This window comes from Durio zibethinus, chromosome 20, assembly GCF_047325235.1.
Source record: "Durio zibethinus cultivar Kanyao isolate XHJ-2024 chromosome 20, ASM4732523v1, whole genome shotgun sequence".
Classification (NCBI taxonomy): domain Eukaryota; kingdom Viridiplantae; phylum Streptophyta; class Magnoliopsida; order Malvales; family Malvaceae; genus Durio; species Durio zibethinus.
The window spans coordinates 1,594,835-1,617,034 of NC_143181.1; the positions used below are offsets into that span (position 1 = coordinate 1,594,835).

A 22,200-nucleotide genomic window follows, 5' to 3' on the forward strand; every position below is an offset into this window, starting at 1 on the left:
CATTTGTAAGCTTATGTATTATCTTTTTGTATTTTTTATACTAACCTTGTATGTTGATCTTTGTATTTATCTATTTTTTTTACTAACTTTTTTTTTTATCATGCTTTTATATTATTAAGTTCATCATAAAGAATATTTGTCACAAAATAATTGTTAATAAGGAAAATCTTAATTATATCAATGGAAAGCCTAACAAAGTCTTTTACTGGCCTAAAAAAGGAGTCAGAAGAGTTTAAGCTTACAAATAAAAAGCTAAAAAAAAAAGAAATCCAAACACTGGAGCAAGAAAAAGATGGATGGAGGAATTTATACATTGATCTTAATACAACAAGGTCATCTATTTATCAGGAATTGGCCTAACTGTTGCAAAAAAATAGACAATTGCAAGCAAAAGTACAAGAAAAAGATGCAATGCTCTTTGTAGCACAAAAGCATAATAAATGCTAAATGAAGTGGTGATGGGAATCAGAGCACAAATAAAGGTTGTAATTGAAGAATATGATCAAATAAAGGAACCATATGTGAAAAAACATAATCAGTTAAAGTCCCTACTTGACAAAGTCATTGTGGCTATTTACAAAGCCAAAGATATGATGGAAGAGATTGAAAAGTGAAAGTGAGGGTGCCAACAGTATGAGTATATGGCCAAAAATTGGTAAATTTCTTTAATAAGGTGCAAAGCCAGTATACTTAAGCCATAGGTTTCTTTTCTCAATAATTCTAGACTTTTCATGGATATAATGTTAGATTTGGTTAAAAATAACTTTTAATTCAATAAAGATTTTCTTTGATAACAATTTTTATGTGGTAAATTTTTCTTACTACATTTATGCATTTTGTTTTAGTACTCATTCTCATGTATAGTTTAAGAGTCTCATGGACATCATTTTAAATTTGCACATTATGAGAAATCAAAGTTTAAGGATAGCTCAACATCAATACTACACTCAAGCTATCAACCTTTATTTGGTGCCAAATGTGACTATCCCTTTGAAATTCAAAGTATCAAAATTTGAGAAGTACGATGGTACTAAGTGCTCTATTACACATATCACAATGTGTTGTCGTAAAATGACAGCACACGCTAGCAATAAAAAGCTACTCATGCATGTGTTTTAAGATAGCTTGATGGGGTCTACAGTAAAATGGTATGTCTAGTTGGATAAGACTGGCATTAAGTCCTGAAAGGATTTAACTCAATCCTTCATTAACCAATATTGTCACATCATAGATGTGGCTTTTGATCACCTCTCATTACAAGGAATGGAGAAGAAAACATTTGAATCTTTAAAAAAATATGCCTAAAGGTGGTGGAATATCATTGTTCAGGTATAAAATTCCCTAACAGAAAAAGAAATAACAGTGTTGTTTGTAAGCACTTTAAAGTCACCAGACTATGAGAAGATGATAGAGAACACGACTAAAAATTTTATCGATATGGTAATTTTAAGGAAGATCATCAAAAATACAATCAAGAGTGGCAAATTGAAAGAAAAAAAATTTTCTGGTGCCAACAAAATGCCTAAGAAAAATGAAAGTCAGACTCAAGCTGTATATTTTGATAGACAACAATCCAAAAACTACTCACAGCCAATCTATCCCATATATCATTCTTCTGTAAGTCATGCTTTTGTTGTACTCAACCAATCAACTTCATGACTTTCTTATCCATCCTCACTTAGGTCCTCTGTTCGTTGAACTAACCCAACAGGTGATGTGCAAGAATCATGGAATCGAGAAAAACCTACTTTTGACCCTATTCTTATAAGCTACATAGATTTATACCAAGAGCTTTACAAGAATCATTTGATTGCTTTCGTTCCTGTAAAATAACTTGAACCTCTCTATCCCAAATGGTATGACTCAACTACTCACTGTGACTACTATTTTAGGGTGGTAAGCTATTTCATTGAAAATTGCATCCCTTTGAAACATATGATGCAAAGTCTGATCAAAAAAAAGTTGATAAATTTTTATACTAATGAAAACACAGTTTCCAATGTTAATGGTAACTCATCGCCCAACCATTCAAGGGCATAATTTTAGGGAAGATTGATTGGAACTGCTCATCATCTTAAGATTTCTTGATAATATGAATTTTTTTATGTACTTAGATTTCATTTTTATTTTTCATCATTTTAATGAAAGTGACAAATTTAATGCATTCCCATGACATTCTTTTTTTGTGTGAATACCTATTATTTACTTTTACTTTTTCATACATTTTCCCATACCTATTTTTTTATTTTGAATAATAAAGGTTTAGACAATCATGATGATAATTTAGGATTCAATACCATGGTTTGATTGATAAATTTGAGATTATTGGGACTCTGGTGAAAGTTTGGCTTATTAAAAGGTGAAAGTAATGCAACACATGATCTTTGTCATTGTTCACTCACAAGTCTGTTTTTAGTCAATGAATGTTCTTCATTAAGAGTATTCATGTTCGAAATAAGAAATGACCATCTTTCTTCTATCCTTTCAAAAAAAAGAAAAAATATATTCCTTGTTACCCCATTTGTGCCTATTAAAAATTTTTTTAGAGGAACCCTAACTAAGGATCACCCCTACACCAAAGGGCAAAGTTTGATAAACTTATTTATCTTTAGTGATTTTAGGGGCAAAACCTTTTTGTGCTCAAGTTTTCTTGACAACTGAAAAAAAATGAAAAAGAAATTGATTGAGCAAAATGCCAATGTACTCCACAAAAAAAAAGAGAATTTGTTGAGGCAAAACGTCAATGTGCTCCACATGAAGAAATGATCCCTGGTTTGATTACCTTTCAAAAATAATTTGGACATATTTTATCCCTTTCTTTGGCATCTTTTACCCTAGCCTATGTTACATCCCTTAAAAGTTTATTTTAATTAAATGTGAACATTCGATTTAAAGAATCATGAGTTGAATTAAGATAGATTTGTCATTAGATTGAGACTTTAATCAAAGTGTCATTGATGAATAAAGAGGAAAGAAAATGAAAAAAATTGAAAAAAAATGAAGTGAAAAAGAGAAAAAAAGGGAGACTTAGACTGAAAACCCGAAATGATGATTTAAGTAAAGAGGAAAACTCAAAAAAATAACTTCATGTGAAGATCTCAGGAATGAGAATAATGATTGGCTCAAAGATTGAAGAGATATGTTTTTGAAAGATGATTCTGAGTTTGAGTTCAAAATTTTTTGAACAATCGTTATTTTAGATGTTAATATCTTATTTGAATAAATTACAACATTTTGCCTTTGTTCACCCTTGAGTTATTCTTGGCCATACCTTTTGTTCTTTCAATAACAAAAACTCACCTTTCACCAAATAAGCATTCCCTAAATGAACCAAGGAAACGTATTATGTTTGTCACTTATTTGAATGATGACAAATAAATGAATAACATTTTTCATAAATAATTTTTCTTTCTTTTGAAAGAAGTCCAAGATGAGATAAGTGAAAGAAGCCTAAAAAGATACCTTAAAAAAATAAAAAGACAAACAATGTGACCCAAGGATGAATCTAATGATAGATTGGTTGACATGACATGTGAGTTATGATCAGATGAGAAGAAAGATATAGATCAGCTGACAAAATTTACTTTAAGATTATTAATACTAAGAAGCTAAGAAGAACTAATGGAGTCTTAAGAACTTTGTCACCACAATTGAAATTTCATGACATCAACATTATATACATCCTAGATAGGACATGCATTTGTAGTGTTGCATTATCACTTATCACTCATTTTGATCTTTATTCAGTCCAGATCATTTTTTTGACTCACGATATCATCTCGATCATTTATCTTTACCCCGATTCTATATTAGTTACTTTCAGACTCGCGGTATCGTTTCAGTTATCTGTTCTTTACTCAATTCAAATCATTTTTCTAACTCGTGGCATCATCCCAATCATTTATCTTCGATTTCGACTTGATTTTAATCATTTTCAAACTCGTGACATCGTCTCAGTCATCCAATCTCAGTTCGATCCAGATCATTTTCCTAACTCGTGGCATCGTCCCAGTCATTTATGTTCAACTTCGACTTGGTCTTGATCGCTTTTAGACTCATGATATTATCCTAGTTATTCGATCTCAATTCAGTTCAGATTATTTTTTTGAGTCATAGTATCATCCCAGTCATTCATCTATAACCTTGACTCGGTCTTAATTGCTATTAGACTTATAGCATCATCCTAGTCATCCAATCTCGACTCAATCTAGATCATTTTCCTGACTTACGACATCGTTCTGTTATTTATCTTTGACCTCAACTCCATTCTGGTCGCTTCCAGACTCGCGGTATCATTCCAATCATTCGATCTCGATTCAGCCTATATCATTTTCCCGACTCGCGGTTTAGTTCTAGTCATTTGCACTTGCTAATTTGATTCAAATAAAGTGGGTGCCTAAATCTTTGCATCATCTCTGTCTGATAGGAATGTGCAAAGATGAGCAAATATTGACAACCATCAGTGTCCGGGGTTGATTTTCATTACTATTATTACTATTATTATTTTTATTCCTATCATTAATATAGTATAGTATGTTATCTTATACATTATCATCATCATCATCATCATTATTATTATTATTATTATTATTATTATTATTATTATTATTATTATTATAGGATAGTTTATAGTATAGTATTATATTATATCATCATTATTATTATATATTTTTATTATATTATATTATATTATTGTTATTATTATTATTATATTTTTTTTTATTCTTTTCTTTTTTTTTTCTCAATCGGTGATCCAAGAAACTAAAATTTAGGGATTCAATGCAGTCGAAGGCCTTAATTCATAATTAAAGGGGTTACAGATTCAACCCAAAAAATCAACAAAGAACCTAGACCTAATTTGGGATTCGGACAGAATCTAATCTCAAGATTCAAACCTAAAATTGATTCTGTTTGTTTTTTAAAATTTATCCTAAGGGGGCCTATAAATTGGACGAGAAACTATAAAACAATACAAGGTGGATTTTGGGAGACATAGTGAAAATTGAGGAAAATTTTGGTTGTTGCAGTTTTGGGAAATAGTTTCTGGGTAGAATGAAAGTTTTTGGGATTTTGATATTTGATTTTGGGTTTGTTTGAAAGATTCTGAGATTAGGTTTAGGCTTCTGGGAGGTTTCTGAAAGGATCTGGGCAGAATTTAAAGAATTTGAGAATTTTTTAGATTTTTTTGAAAAAAATTAGGTTTTGGATGAATGTATGAAATTTTTTATTGAATTTTCCAGCGAAATTGAATTTTTTGATGGGATTCCGTCGATATTTTCTAAAAATCGGTGGGTTTTCCAGTTTTGGTTAAATTTTTTGATTACCTTCCTAAAAATCGATGGGTTTTTTCAATTTCCAATTAAATCTCCGATAGGGTTCTTAAGGAATTTCTAGAGATAAGTTAAAGCTTTTCAGTTTAGAGAGATGAGGCAGAGCTTCTGAAGCAAAAATGCTAAAAGTGCCTTTTATAGCAGCCCAAAATGGTGTCATTTTGGATAGCCCAAGATTCGCACATTGATTTGCTGACCCACGTGTCGATCTGCATTCCGGCCCAACCCGATCGCAGGTTTTTCCTTTTTTTTTAATTTTATTTTCAATTTTTTTTAATTTTATTGATTTTATTTTTATTTGAAATTTTTTATTATTTTTGTTGTTTTATTTTTTAAAATAAATAAGTTTTAAAATATATATAATCTTTTCAAAAAAATAATAAAAAACAAAGAATAAAAAAAAGAAAACAAATAAAAACAAAAAAATAAATAAATAATCTTTTTCAAATAAATTTATGAAATCCACCAAACTATTGAAAATTTTCATAAATCAGTTTTCAAAATATATATACAAAAAAATAAAAAAAAATAGTTTGTATCCTCTAAACTATTAGAGGATTACTTCAAATTAAATCCTACCAAACTATTGGGAGACTTAATGAAATTCTCAAAAAAAAATTTTATAAACATTTTTACAATAAAATCTCACCAAATTATTGAGAGATTTGCTTCAAAGTAACTCCTATCAAATTATTAAGAGACTTTATTAATTTTTTGAAATAAAATAAATTAATAAATCCAATGACAGAACTTTTTTAGAGTGTGATACTAGTTTTCATGAATACTCCTGAGATAAGAGAATTATCTTAAATTGCTACCAAACTATTGAGAGAATTTTAAGAGTAATTTTTAATATTAAATAATTCGATAAATTACAAATATGATCAAGGCTTGGATAATTTGAAATCAAACTGATACCATCATTTGGATATGTACTGTGGGGGTGCTATAACCTTTTTCGCACATAACCATAATTTTGAACCTAAACTCTAGTTTCATAAATCAGAATCTACTATTTAAAGACACTTAAGTCAATCTTAAGACTTCTCTTTAAATAAGGCATATTCAATTAGGTAGTCAATCACATTTAAACAAAAAAGATTGGTGGCGATCTCTCTTGTCCATGTTTAGCGGTAGGTCCACGGATCTATACGTTATAACACTCAAGGCAATACCAAGGTTGTTAATATCGTACCAAATAACCTTTCAATTTTTTTTAAAAATATAGTATATACTGATGCCAGTTATTTTGACATATTATTTTAGATTTTTCGGTTTAGTACAAATATATTTATAAATATATATATGAACTTATACATCATAATATTATAATAATTTACCAAATAAATGTGCAATATATTCAAAAATGAAATAAATAACTTTAAAAGCATAAGAAATAATATAATAAATTTTTCATGATATTTTTAAACATTTAATTTGATCATATAATATTCAAATAAGTATTTTTCATATAAATATTAAGATAAAAACAAAGATATGAAAAAAATTCACTAAGGCTTTATGATTCTTAAGCTTTATAAAAGGAGTATAATTGTTTTCTTGAAAAAGAAATTGAAATACTTATAAACTTTGGTTTGAAAAAATAAAGTATAAAAAAATAAAAATAAAAAATAAAGTAACTTAATTTTTAAGGGTTATTTTGTCAATTAATTTTATTTTTATTAAGTTAAAAATAATTAAATAACAAAAAAAGTTAAAAATTATAAAATATATTTCACATTCACGCACCAGTCGAAAAATGCTATTTCACTGAAATTCACCGAAACATATCAAAACTAATGAAAACAACTGATATTACCTGGTACCAAATTTGGTATGAAAAATTATTCTTAAATGTATTGTATTTTGGTATAATTAGAGCATATTAGTTAGTACGGATGGTACCAAAACAAAATTAACAACTATGGCCAATACCACTAGCTTTCATACTCAAAATTTCTTATACGTGGCTTATCTCTGCCTTGCTCAACTCATCTAGCCCATTGACCATATGTAACTTGTTATGCTAAATTTATCAGCTTGTTCAACTTAATCGGTCCTCTAACCTACACAACTCATATGGCATCATTCATTGCCATGTCTTGTTAGTTTGCTTTGTTGAACTGCACACTATCATAGTTCACTAACCAACACAACTTGTAAGGCCTTTGCTCTCAACCAACACAAACATAGTCTACTAACCAGCATAATCTCATGGTCTTTTGACCATCAGAACTTATAGTCAATCGACCATCACAAACTTTATGCTTCAATCATAAACCAATTTAAACTCATCTCGTACCCCTGTTAGGGCGCCTACAGCACATAACAATGCATATATTAGTAACATCTTCTTAATACACATGACTCATGTCTTTTAGGACAAAACTCGTTTGGCCCACATGGCCTCATTCAACACTAATTTATGGTATAACACTTTTCACATTTCAATCTTATCTATTGTCTACCATTCAAAGGGCATCACATGCTTGCATGAGCCAACATCATTTGCCAGGTAAGGCTAGACTCACGTGACTTTTTGCTTGGCATCTAAGAGCCTTCTTGAAGGTTTTGCACCGAGGCCAATTTTTCCACAACACGTATTTTTTACTCATTCTTGAGCCCATATAGCCACGATATCCGCATCCTTGTCTTTATAGCTTGTTTTAAACTAAACATTCCCTTAATTTATTGTTATCATGCCTACACCTAAGGCTGCTTTAATCCCACAGCTAAGCCAAACCAGAATCTGATACCAACCATCATAGACCATGCATTCTTTATACCAAAACCAAGCAACCATGTAGCACCAAGATTACTCATTGTCGATGTTAGCCTTTCTCAAGTTTATTTCCTCATGGACAACTTGTTACCAATCTTTCAAGCAACATTCACGTGAGCCTTTTTGGCTCGGACCCTGTATGGTTTCTCGTAACATTCCCAAACTTGTTAAAGGAGGAACCCACTCCCATCATAGCATCAGCCATAAGTTTTTAGGGTGGCCTCAAGTACTCATCCTTACTTGCAGGTATCAAGGTCCTGAGTATTGATCCATTAGGGCTCATAAAAGCGCGCAGTCTTGGTTCTTGTCTTAGTATCTTAAACTGGCGTGGTAAGAACCTAACACCATGCCTATCTGGATCTTTTGCAAGCTTTGTGCTTAAAATATTAAGGCATAACACAAATGATAGTCAACAGCTAACTCAGAGCCACTCTAGGCTTAACTTATTCCCATGAAATTTCTATCTTAGAGCCTCAACCCTTAGCCTCACTTTAGGTTACCCGCACGTATGATGGATACTCGACGTTATGCCCATCCCACCTAGAGGTACTCGAGTGTGCTACCCAAGCCACAACACACCTCTATTGAATGGTTACAAGGGTTTAGCAACGTGCCTACTTGCTAGTCCACTTATCTCTCAGGCTCGATGTTACCCTTCTTATGCAACTACTATTTTATGATCCTTCATTACTTATCAATCTGATTCAAAAAAATAAAAAATAAAAAAGCATAACGAATATTATCATCTAATCTCATGATTTAACGTAAAAACATAATACGAGACTCATCAACCTCAACCATCTCTAAATTTATAATGATCTAAGAAAATATCATGTCACCCTTATAATATGACAATACTTGCTCATATAGACATTACATGTTCTTAGAAGTAATTTACTTCAAACTAACTAAACCCCCGCTTGGTAGACTAGTCAAGATGATGGTAGAAAGCTAACATTAAATGTCTTCCTATAAAAAACGTAAAAACTTTTATAACTGTCAAGAATCATAAAAATATGAAATAGACACTTTTTTCTCTGACCGTAAGACTCTCTTCGATCAATTCATAACTCTTTTCAATCAACTCAGGATTCAATGACCTACCTCTTAGCTTCAATGATTCTAAGATATTACTCGTTACTCTAGCAACCCACCTAAGGGCACTCACACGTAATTTCAACAGAAAGCACCCGAATAGTTACCAAGATCTAGGGTGCCCACTCACTGTTTGCATTTGCTTGTACATCTCGAGACTAGAGCTCACGCTATCACCAACTACGCTAGAACTACTATCCCAATCACAAGACCTCGTTTGTTGCTCATCTTAAGCTTAGTCATGGCAAAACCAAGTTTCACCAAGGTCTATCCATTACTCGTTTGGATCATGGCTTATCATCTGCTTTTAGACCGTGGCTAGTTGTGCGAGCCACTTTGCGTGACCATGGTTGGTCCTTTTTTTTTTTTTTGTCTCTTTGTTGTCATTGTCATCATCCATGATCGATGGCTCATGACTTAAAGCAATTTTTTTATTTTTTAAAAAATAAAAAAATAAAAACCTGTGGTAATATAGTTTCGTAGTATTTTAATTAATATTATTATTTTTATTTATTAATGGAACAGACAATTTGGAGAAGGTAAAGCATTTATTGGAGTTACCGAAAGCTAAGACGCAGCTGAATCTATGAATGGCAGACTTAAATGAAGAGGGAAACTTTGATGATGCAATCGAAGGTTGTCGGAATGTGTTTTATGTCGCCATATCTATGGATTTTGAGTCCAAAGATCCTGAGATATTAATATAGAAAAAATCTTTAGCGTTTATTAGCTTGAATTAGATGAAACTCTTCTAAAACGTGGGTTTTAGGGTTAAGTTCTAAGCCAAAGATGAAAAGCTAAATATTTTTCATTTATGATAAGCATTAAGCAGAAATGATCGGAATAAGAATTTAAAATTGTAGCTTAAAATCAAGAATGAAAGCAGACTTTAATCAATTTTTATTTTGATATTTGCTTTTTGGTTAAATATGAATAAGTTTAAACGAAGAGAGGGAATGGAAACTATATATATTTCCATTCTTCTAGGATAAAAGATAAATTTGAAAATATTTATTTTAAAATAGGATTTTTATAAAAAAAATAATAATAACTTCTAATATGGTACGTCATATATATAGATATTTCATATTTTACGTTTTACTCAAAATTAATTATTGTAAATATATTAAGAGAATATTTATGAAATATTATTCTTTTATTAACTTTCGTCCAAAAATAAAAGTATAATGGCAAAATTCATGTTAACAAATAAACAAAGAAGATGCTAATGCGTTATTATATTATATTTTTTGTTTAAAAATTATAATATCAAATGAAAATATGGCAACTCCTCTAAGTTTGAAAACTTCACCAAGTGGCAGCAATGTCAACATCAAGTTCTTTCTCATCATTCTATGTTTTACATAACGATAAAACATAGAATAAATTGTTTTATGCTTTGTAGAATGAAGTCATGAAACCGACAATCAATGTATTCAAACTTGTTAGAAATCGAGTACCCAAGTTCTGAACTATCAAATTTAATGGGGTTTCGTTTGTTGAAAAACATTAATCAAATTAAACGTCACTGAGAAAGGGTTTTTACGCTTCTAATTATAACCTAAATATTGTGGTTATGAGATAATTGTCTCTTCGATATAGTTACATCTCTTTTCAGAAGATGATCGAGTCTCCTCATCTTTTGTTCTGTTCTCAAGTCCCTGATCTTATGAAGCTTTGTTTATGTAGTAAGCCAATTTGTTAACATATCACTGAACCATTTTTTAATTACATAATGACACCGAGCCCTTATTGCAGTCCGCACCACTAAATTAGTTGCTTATTCTTTGCACCAACAATTAAGAATTGTTTTCGCCCAGTTGCTGCTTCAAAAATTAAATTACAAGCTTTTGATAAAAAATGAGCAATTCTGGTCAGATGCAATTACCAAAGAGTCAAAAGTGCTGCTGAAAGCAAAGATGAGAAAAAAGCAGGGATATCAATTTTATTTATACTTAACGGAGAACCTGATTTTATGGCAATTCTTACAAATCTAAAGTTTGGAAATTTGAATCTTAGTGGGTCATAAGTAGAATTTAAATCAAGTGAAAATGATAATTTGTATAGGCAGCACGAAATTCCAAGCCAGGCAGGAATTTAGCTCATCTAGAATCCGGACTTAGTTGAAATGGGTTAATCCAATAATGCTGGAAAGAGATTTAAGTTCAATTTTTCACATGTTGCACAGCCATTGAAGCTTTGTTAGTTTGAAGATGCCATAAAATCGAATGAATGGAAAGTTAATTTGTTCTGTTCTTCAAAGCAAACAAGCGAATTAGTCAGTTGACAAGTGAGTTTAACTACTCTGTTAGTGCACCGTTAGATGGAAGTAAACATCAATGGCTCGAAATAGAATTATTGAAGCCTTTTTTCTGTTTCCGTCTTTGTCAGTTTTGCTAAGGCATGTCCAATCTTATAAAAGCTACCAACGCCATACTTTTGTCAAATTTATCAATCTTAAGAAAGCCATGGGATCATGATCCCAAACCGTTTGTGTCACGGGAGCGTCTGGGTTTATTTGATCGTGGCTCGTCATGAGGCTCCTGGAGAATGGTTATACGGTTAGAGTCACCGTCCGTGATCCTGGTTCGTTTCCCTTCTCACCATGATGTTTACCAAATAATCATTGTTGACTTTAATTTGTATCTTTGGTCTGCTGACTGAAGTATTTTTCTTTTTCTGTCAAACAGATAATGTAAAGAAGGTGAAGCACTTGCTTGAGCTGCCTAAAGCCGATTCCAACTTGACTTTGTGGAAGGCTGATTTATCTGAAGAAGGAAGCTTTGATGCAGCAATTGAAGGCTGCTCCGGAGTGTTCCATGTTGCCACGCCAATGGATTTTGAGTCCAAGGACCCTGAGGTTTGGTCTCTTATCAGTTGCAATTATTCAAAAATATATTACTAATTAAATCTAGATATCCTTCCTTTACAAAAGTGTTGAACAACAAAACTTGTTTTCCTAATCATTTCACTGCAATATTTCCAAATTGAATCTCTTACATGTACCACTCACAAGCCTAAACATGGCATCCCACCCATGTACCACTCACAAGCCTAAACATGGCATTTGGTATGCATTTCCCGAAAACTGAACGTTTTGTGTTTTCCATGCAGCCACCAAAGTTTGAATTTTATGATCCAAAGACACCTTTCTATACATCTCCAAGATTCTTGCCTCCTACCAAAGTTGATAAATGCAAGGTATGACTTTAAGCTTTAGTTTATGTTGTGATTAAAAATTTGCTTATCTTATTTCGTGGCTAATTGGTTGTTGCAGATTGTTGATGCCATAATTTCTCATGGTTGTTTCTTGCGAGAATGTAGTATACAATACTCTCGCGTTTGGAGTCTGGCGTTGAGCTTAAGGTGATTCAACATCTTCTACTTCCCATAGAAAAGTATCTAACAAGGGCTCATAGTACCTCTTTTTGATGATAAACTGCATTTTAGAAGCAGGACTCACTTTCTGGTCCTATACTTTTTTAAGTCACTCCGGCCCATCACTAATTGAACAATTTAGAGTTAGTAATGCCATTGACTACACTTGAGAAGATCCTAGACAATTTACTTGGCACCACAAGAGGCAAATTATGGAGATTAAATATGGAGATATTTCCTGCTGCCTCAACAGTCCTGAATGGTTGTAGCAATTAATTTAAGATTTTTTTGGTGCAACCTCTTATGCATCTCAAAAGTTCCAAGATGCATAAGAAGTGGTGAACATATCCGAGCAAATCACATGATTAACTAGTCAACCAGCGGGCAGAAGCAATAAGACGATAATAATTACTCGCTCTGAATCAAAAATACAAGTGGCAACTGTTAGTCTTTATTTTATAACAAACTTCTTTCAGAGGTGTTTATTTTTAATTTTATCTAAAAGTTTTACAATTTATCTTCGTTATGGTTCCTTTGCAGGATACCATGATGATGGGGGCAGACTACTACCAAACTGAGTCGAAAATGGCATCTCTGCTAGCAGAAGGAAAGGTTCCCATTGGTGTTGGACAAAATACAAAGATCAAGTAAGATTTAGATTGAAAAACCGCCTGTCACCAACAGCATCTATTTTTTTTTCTCTCTAAAATGTTCTAATCGATCATCTCCATCTTGCTCTTGTGTTTTGGAAGGAATTGCATAATTGACAAGAATGCCAAGATAGGAAAAGATGTGATTTTATCAAATAGTGATGTAAGTATTGCTTTCCTTGCTATGGATGTCTGGTATATCTAGAATTTTCTTTTCTTTATAATTTACTTGGAGACATGTAGAATGCTTTTTCACTTGATAATTTTAATCCGCTTTGACCACTCAGGCTGTTCAAGAAGCTGAGAGACCAGAAGATGGTTTTTACATTAGGTCTGGGATCACAGTCATAATGAAGAATGCAACGATAAAAGATGGAACCGTTATACAAAATTTTGATTTCTTCCATAGGCTGCTCTGTTCGATTGGGCCCGTGAGGGAAAGCTGAGAGCCCTGACCTGCTGCCTTCTGCTGTTTTGCATTGAAAATATAGGAGTAATGCTTTGTATATGTAAAAAATAGGAAAGTTGCTACGCAATTTTCAAATCGATTCAAATGCCATTTTCTTTATTTATGTCTTCATGAATTCATTTAGTACTGCAAAAGAATGTGGCTTACAGAACAAAATAAGTTGGTTCATCAAGTTAGTATGCAAACTTTACTGTTCTAACACCATGACAAATTTTCTTTCTCAATTTCCTGCTCTGTTACTGGCACCCTTCCCAGCCCACCATTGTACCCTTCTGATATCCCTTGCTCCGAGACTCTTTGAGTAATGATGTCGACAGTTGAGGTGCCTTGATGAGACCTAAATATTTGATCTTGATGAGACCCATATTACTGAATAATTACTTTTGACACAACTAAAAATTGTAGAAATTAGAATAGTATTAATTTAACAATAATCCTACAAATTGGTAACCATCAGGTCATTTTTAGTGATGGTAGTCTGGAAGCTGTGCTACGGCTTATCCCACTTTACTATTTCAATTTTATTCATATTTATTGTAAAATCTGATTTTTTATCCTAATGAAAATAAAGATGAATATTATATTTTGCTTATGAGAATTTGAATAAATATAATTTTAAATTTTTATTAAGTATAAAAATAAAAACAAATAATGTAACACTTATCTTGTATCATACCTTATATATATATATATATATTTAGTAAATATATTTTTATTAAATAATATAAATTATTATTTTAAATTAATTAAAATCAAATATATTTTTATTGAAAAAATATATATTAATAAAAAAATTAGTTAAATATACAAAATAAAAATTAAATTTTTTTTATTTTTTTAAAAAATATATATAAATTATTTATATCCATTAAATATTGAAAAATAAAAATAAAAATAAATTTAAAATATGTATTTAATATAAATATAAAAATAAATATAATATAAAAAATCAAGAATAAAAATAAAAAATATTTTGCTCTCTTCATACCTTAACTATTAACATTCTTCTCCCAATTCCTCAAGGCACATATCAAATTCCAAAGAAAGAATGTGCACAACCTACCCCGTGTTGGATTGAAACTGATGTCGAAGAAGCACCGCATTAACGTTTTGGGAAGAACATTTTTGTTCCCAGTTCTTGTACGTTTTTACACTAAAAACTCCACACAGAAGTCTAGTGAAATTGGATAGGAGCAGGCAATGGTTGAACCAACTACTAACGTGCAAAACGGACAGCCTACCACGTGACGAGATCCATGTGTTAGATAGAAAGAAACCACAGCGTCGTATATTAAAATCATGGCCAAAACCTAAAGTTCAGATAGGAATATTGTGGTATTAAGTTATTACGTACTATGTTTTGTCCTTCTCTTTGACTGAAACCGAATAGAAAGACAAAAGAAATGGGATCAGAAGGCGAGAACGTATGCGTGGCAGGCGCGTCTGGTTCATCGGATCATGGTTTATCATGCTGCTGTTAGAACGTGGTTATGTTCTACGTTCCACTCTGCGCGACCCTGGTTGGGCCCTTTTTTTTTTGTCACTTTCTTGTCATCATCATCCATGATCGTTGACTCATGATTTAAGCATTTTTTATTCTTTAAAAAATAAAAAAATAAAATCCTGTAATAGTATAATTTAGTAGTATTTTAATTGATATTATTATTTTTGTTTATTAATGAAACAGGTAACTTGAACAAGGTAAAGCATTTATTAGAGCTACCAAAAGCTAAGACACAGCTGACTCTATAGAAGGCAAATTGAAGTGAAGAGGGAAGCTTTGATAATGCAATTGAAGGCTGTAAGGGTGTGTTTCATGTCGTCACACCTATGAAATTTTAGTCAAAGGATCCTGAGGTGTTAATATAAAAAAAAAAATTCTTTAGCATTTAGTAGCTTGAATTATATGAACATGTTCAAAAATGTGGGTTCTAGGGTTCTAAGTTCTAAGTTCTAAGTTCTAACCAAAGATGAAAAGCTAAACATTTTCCATTTATGGTAAGCACTAAACAGAAATGATAGAAATAAAAACATAAAATTGTAGCTTAAAGTCAAGAATGAAAGCGGACTTAAAATCAATTTTAATTTTGATTTTTGCTTTTTGGTCACATATGAGTAAGTTTAAACAAAGAGAGGGAATGGAAACTATATATATATATATATATATATATATCTATATATATAGTTTCCGTTCTTTTAGGGGTAAAGGATAAATTTGAAAAATATTTATTTCAATATAAGATTTTATAAAAAATATATAATAACTTCTAATATGGTACGTCATATGTATATTTATATTACATGTGAATTATCCTGTTCATATTTTATGTTTTATTCAAAATTAATTATTTTAAATATATTAAGAGAATAGTTTATGAAATATTAGTTTATGAAATATTATTCTTTCATTAACTTTCGTCCGAAAATAAAAGTATAATGGCAAAATTCATGTTAACAAATGTAAAAAAAAATGCTGATGCGTAATTATATTCTATTTTTTATCTAAAAAAGTAAGAATATACCCTAATGTCTAATAAATGATGATAAGAAATCAACATTAAGTTCTTCTTTCTCATCATTCTATATTTTACATAACGATAAAACATAGAATAAATTGTTTTATGCTTTGTAGAATGAAGTCATAAAACCAACAATCAATGGAGTTTTAAGCATCATGAAAGCATGTGCCAAAGCCAAAACTGTTAGAAGGTTGGTGTTCACATCATCTGCAGGAACTATTGCTGTTGCAGAACACCAAAATTCCTTGTACGATGAAAGCTGTCGGAGCGATCTTGAATTTATCCAGGCCAAAAAAATGACTGGTTGGTTTAGCATAGATGCTTCTAACTTTCCAAATCATAACGATCGAAGACACAATCAAGGCAAAAAAAAAAAGAAAAAAATTCACTAATTTTTATCTTTTTTCCTGGTAGTATAGATGTATTTTGTATCCAACACTATGGCAGAGCAAGCTGCCTGGAAGTTTGCTAAAGAAAATAACATCGATTTTGTCAGCATAATTCCACCTTTAGTGGTTGGTCCATTTATTACGCAATAGATGCCGCCAAGCCTCATAAATGCACTATCTCCAATCACTGGTACAAGCTTCTGTAACGTGTTGGTCATTGCTCGAGTTAATTATGCACATAAATTTTTACCATAATTTTCTGATGGAGTTGTCTTAATGCAGGGAATGAAGCTCATTACTCGATCATAAAACAAGGCCAATTTGTTCATTTGGACGACTTGTGCAGAGCTCATATCTTTCTGTTCGAGAGTCCTAAAGCAGAAGGTCGCTACATTTGCGCCTCTCACCATGCTACCATTCTTGATATTGCAAAAATGCTCAGAGAAAAGTACCCTGAATATAATGTTCCTACCAAGTAAGTTCTTACTCAGCAAAGACCTGGTAAACATAATTTGTAAAGATTGGGATTATTTCATTGCGCATGATTTTAAGTTTCTACAAGAATTACCAGAATTTTGATTCATGACCTGATGTGACAATTGTGGTCAGGTTCAAAGATTTGAATGAGAACTTGAAGAGTGTGGAATTCTCTTCAAAAAAGCTCATGGACTTGGGATTTGAGTTTAAATACAGCTTGGCAGACATGTTTACAGGAGCTGTCAAAACATGCCGAGAAAAGGGACTGCTTCCTCTTTCTAATGAGAAGAAGACCAACATCAACTAAAAGAAAAACTATCAACAATGGGTGCCATGTCTTCCATTTCGAGTCGTTAAAAATAAAGATTTAGATGAGGCATTAGCTTTCCTGGTATAATAATTTGGGGTCGACCATATAAAAAGGGCAACTTTGTGATTTGTCTTATGTATGCAAACTTCTTAGAAATCGAGGACCCACTTTCTGAACTATCAAATTTAATGGGTTTCATTTGTTGAAAAACATTAATCAAATTAAATGTTATGAGAAAGGGTTTCTACCCTTCCAATTATAACCTATCTCATGTTCATATTCCACAAAATATTGTGGTTCTGAGACGAGTGGCGGCAGTTACCAAACAGTCAAAGGTGCTGCTGAAAGCAATGATGAGAAAGGAGAAAGGCCCTAACATTGCATCAAAAAGTCAGGGACCTGATTATTGGTAGCTACCACTCCACTAACACAATTTTGAATTGGAATTTTTACCAGGAAAATGGATGTTTTGGATGAGTATTGCCTGTGCAATTAAAGCTTCTTATTGTTGAAATCATTGACTCAACATGATTTAAAATGCCCATTTAAGTTGGTCGAAAACTATTGTTGAGGCCAACTTGGTAACTTTTGTACAAGTTTTATAAAAAATAAACTCATTTTCTTACCAACGGGAGTAACCCGTGTATAATTTGAAACAAAATCAGATAGATATAATTTGATTGAAAAAAAAGGATTAATTATGTGATAATGGCTACCAATTAGGTTGCTATCAACCAATCAAGTGTGAGGGAGATAAATTACACTTAGAGCCCATTAGAGCATATCAGAGAACTCATAAATATATATTGGACATTACTTGAACCCCAAAACTTAAGCCATTATATTCTTGGATTCTTCATGCATATATAAGACATCTTATTCAGATTTTTTAATAATGTGAGATTCTTTATTTACATGTAAATAATATCTCCATAATCTCTTCTTATTCACTTGTGAGTTTTGATTAAGTTTCACCTCCCACCTCGACTCTCCTGTGTGAGTAAATCCTATCATCACTTCACTTGTGAGTTTTGATCAAATTTCACCTCTCACCTTGGTTCTCTCGTGTGAGTAAGTCATATCAACACCTCTTTTGGGTAAGGCAACCTCACATCTTTAGTGCGCTTTGGGCTAAGTCACAGCACTTAACCTTGACATCTAAGTTGTCTCAGTGCTCCCTCAAGCTTACACTCCAGGTTAACTCAACATATTGCCCACTTGGGTGTTCCAAGTTTGCATATTATCATATACTCGCTACATTCAAGTCTAACATTTTAAATACCGACATTCGAGCATATGAAATTGATATACATGGTCAACCTTCGATCTGCTAACAATCTCTTCCCCAGCAATACTACTGGGATTCAAACCCATAATCTCGACTTTGATACCACTTGTTAGGGAGATAAATCACACTTAGAGCCTATGGGAGCACACCAAAAAGCCTATAAATACATGTTGAATACCATTTGAGCCCAAAAACTTAAGCTGTTAGGTTTTTTGGTCCTTCATGCATATATAGGATATCTCATTCAAATTTTTTAATAACGTGAGATTCTTTACTCATATACGAATCATATCTCAATAATTATACCGCTTATTAGGCCTAATGCAATAAACATAATAACACAGAAATAATATATCGTAATAAACCTATAGTAATAGACAATAATTAATAATCAACAACGCAAAAAAAATAAAGTATATCAAGATTTATATGAAAAATTCTCTAATATAAAGGAAAAAATCACAGGTCACTAAAAAAAAATCTCTACTATCAAATAATTGATATATAAAATTATTCTAGAGTTAATCAACAACTAAAGAGACAATTAGAGAAATTTCATTAAATAGATAACTCAATAAATATATCATAAATTTATTTCTAGAGAACTTCAAATCCGATCTTCATTATTCAAAATGTAAAACTTTGAATCATAAATTTACTAACAAAATTTCAGTTTAATTAAACTACCGATCGACTTTCATTCAATCAATCTTTTTTTTTTATATATATTTTCTTGACTTCTTTTTTTTTCTTTTTTTTCTTTTCAGATTGTGATGCAATTGTTTTTTTATTAAGTAAATAAGGTTTTGTGTAAAAAAAATAAAATTAAGACCCGTGATCTTTGATCGATCAAAACACAATTACGTGAGAATGGACCTCCTTTTCCTAACATCAAACACATGCGACTGGGTCAGTTGACACGTGAGTTTAACTGCACTGTTCATGCATTGGTAGATGGAACTAAACATCAATGGCTCGAAGTATAATGGATGAAGGCTTTTTTCTGTTTCCATCTTTGTCGGTTTTGCCAAGGCATATCCAATCTTATAAAAGCTACCAACGCCAAACTTTACCAATTATTATCTTCCTATTAGTGGTGAATAGCTAAGCTAAAAACCAATTTAAGTTTGTTAAATTTATCAATCTTAAGAAAGCCATGGGATCAGGATCTCAAACCGTTTGTGTCACGGGAGCGTCTGGGTTTATTGGATCATGGCTCGTCATGAGGCTCCTGGAGAATGGTTATACGGTTAGAGCCACCGTCCGTGACCCTGGTTCGTTTCCCTTCTCACCATGATGTTTACCAAATAATCCTTGTTGACTTTAATTTGTATCTTTGGTCTGCTGACTGAAGTATTTTTCTTTTTCTGTTAAACAGATAATGTGAAGAAGGTGAAGCACTTTCTTGAGCTGCCTAAAGCCGATTCCCACTTGACTTTGTGGAAGGCTGATTTATCTGAAGAAGGAAGCTTTGATGCAGCAATTGAAGGCTGTTCCGGAGTGTTCCATGTTGCCACTCCCATGGATTTTGAGTCCAAGGACCCTGAGGTTTGGTCTTTTATTAGTTGCAATTAGTCAAAAATATATTACTAATTAAATCTAGATATCCTTCCTTTACAAATGTGTTGACCAACAAAACTTGTTTTCCTAAACTATATGGTGCTAAATATAGGAAATACTTTACACTTAAATCATTTCATTTTCAGGATTCTTTTTGTCAGGTAATGATAAATATTTTTGTCCTTGCTAATCAATAATCATCAATGCAATACGTCAAAGGTTATTCTGCAAATAGCTGCTATGTTTTCCAAATTGCAAATACTTCTGTTCTTTGCAGAATGAAGTGATAATGCCAACAATAAATGGAGTCTTGGACATCATGAAAGCATGCCTCAAAGCAAAGACAGTTCGGAAGTTGGTGTTCACATCATCCGCTGGAACTGTCAATGGTGAAGAACACCTGAAGCCCGTTTATGATGAAAGTAACTGGAGTAATTTGGAATTTGTCTACGCCAAGAAAATGACTGGATGGGTTAGCAACAGGCCTAGTTGCTCATTTTTCATTTTTTTTCTTTAATCGTTCAAAGAAAGAAGGAAAAAACTTTAGACCTTTTCTTTGTGGTTTCTAGATGTATTTTGTCTCCAAGACATTGGCAGAGCAAGCTGCCTGGGAGTTTGCTAAGGAGAATAACATGGATTTCATCACTATAATTCCTACTCTTGTTATTGGTCCATTTCTTATGCCATCAATGCCGCCCAGCCTGATAACTGGCCTTTCACTGATCACCGGTACTTGTGCCAATGCCTTTTCTTCTTTAAGGATATAACACAATAATTCTTCCGTAGAGTTTAACATAATTATTTCTGAGAACATAATGCAGGGAATGAAGCTCATTACTCGATCATTAGGCAGTGCCAGTTTGTTCACTTGGATGATCTGTGCATGGCTCATATATTCTTGTTCGAAAATCCTAAAGCAGAGGGCCGATACATTTGCTCCTCCCATGCTGCTACCATTACTGAACTAGCCAAATTACTCAGAGAAAAGTACCCAGAGTACAATGTTCCTGCGAAGTAAGCCACTTCTAACAGTATAAAAACTTGGCATGAAAATTCTCATACTTCCTTGGATTGTTTACAATATTTGGTTGCTTGGCTGATTATGTAAATATTGGTGCCCAGGTTCAAAGATGCCGATGAAAACTTGAAAAACGTAGTCTTCAGTTCCAAGAAGTTGTTGGACTTGGGTTTCCAGTTTAAGTACAGTTTGGAGGACATGTTTACAGGAGCTGTAGACACATGCCGAGAAAAAGGCTTAATTCCTGCTCCTATTAAGAGTACCACTCCTGTTTCTGCGGAGACGGCTGTCAATGGTCCCACCACTAATTGACGACAGACGTCAATGGTACAATTTATACACAGCGGCAAGTAATACGGCAAGGCTCTGGCAACTGACACGATTTTAATTTTGGGCTCTCCAGATGGTAGAGTCCTGACAATACTATTTGGTACTATAACAACAGCGTGTAGATCGATCAAACTTGACAAGATAATACCAACAATAAGCTTTCCATAGATCAGACATATAATCAAGATATTCTAGCCGATGTTCAAGACTCTGGCGCCTTCTCGGCTTAACGTCGAATTGGGGGTCTGACTTTTATGGAGATATGTCTTTCACTATAGTAACTTACTATTAGTATGATCTTAAGGCGGTATGACTTTTCTTTAGCTGAGAGAAAGGGATCAATGATCTGTTTAACAGATTAACAAAAGTTTTTGTTGCAGAGGATCCATAATAATATGGCAACTGCAGAGCATACTCAACTTGTATCACTGCAAACTTTGAATAGATTGAAGAGAAGTATAAAGCTAAAAGATGTAACTATGGAAAAAGGAAGATGGAATTACTAAAAGAGAAGAGAGGTTTTTAGCCAAACATATTTTATAAAGGAAGGTTTTGTTACAAGGGATGTATTTTTTCTTCTATTCTTAGTATGATTACTTCCTAAA

The 22,200-nt window shown here is 32.3% G+C and overlaps 1 protein-coding gene and 1 pseudogene across 2 annotated transcripts; both read left to right on the forward strand.

The window, feature by feature from the left end:
* Positions 1 to 11,675: 11,675 nt before the first annotated feature.
* Positions 11,676 to 17,091, forward strand: LOC111315337 (dihydroflavonol 4-reductase-like; annotated as a pseudogene). The gene is made up of 5 exons (XR_016330602.1): positions 11,676 to 11,793; positions 11,898 to 12,067; positions 16,337 to 16,535; positions 16,638 to 16,802; positions 16,895 to 17,091. The product of XR_016330602.1 is annotated as a dihydroflavonol 4-reductase-like (transcript).
* A 2,721-nt stretch (positions 17,092 to 19,812) lies between these two features.
* LOC111315339 (bifunctional dihydroflavonol 4-reductase/flavanone 4-reductase-like) lies at positions 19,813 to 22,148 on the forward strand. The gene is made up of 6 exons (XM_022916982.2): positions 19,813 to 19,961; positions 20,066 to 20,235; positions 20,525 to 20,719; positions 20,817 to 20,976; positions 21,069 to 21,261; positions 21,370 to 22,148. The coding sequence occupies exons 1-6, from the start codon at positions 19,844 to 19,846 to the stop codon at positions 21,575 to 21,577; spliced, it is 1,044 nt and encodes a 347-aa protein (XP_022772717.2). The 5' UTR covers positions 19,813 to 19,843; the 3' UTR covers positions 21,578 to 22,148.
* Positions 22,149 to 22,200: the final 52 nt, after the last annotated feature.

Excerpts from the sequence above, each read along its gene's own strand:
- LOC111315339 (XM_022916982.2), top strand. The coding sequence starts at position 19,844 with ATGGGATCAGGATCTCAAACCGTTTGTGTCACGGGAGCGTCTGGGTTT. Across the intron at positions 20,720-20,816 it reads CCAAGAAAATGACTGGATGG|ATGTATTTTGTCTCCAAGAC; the intron begins GTTAGCAACAGG and ends TGTGGTTTCTAG. Across the intron at positions 20,977-21,068 it reads TGGCCTTTCACTGATCACCG|GGAATGAAGCTCATTACTCG; the intron begins GTACTTGTGCCA and ends AACATAATGCAG.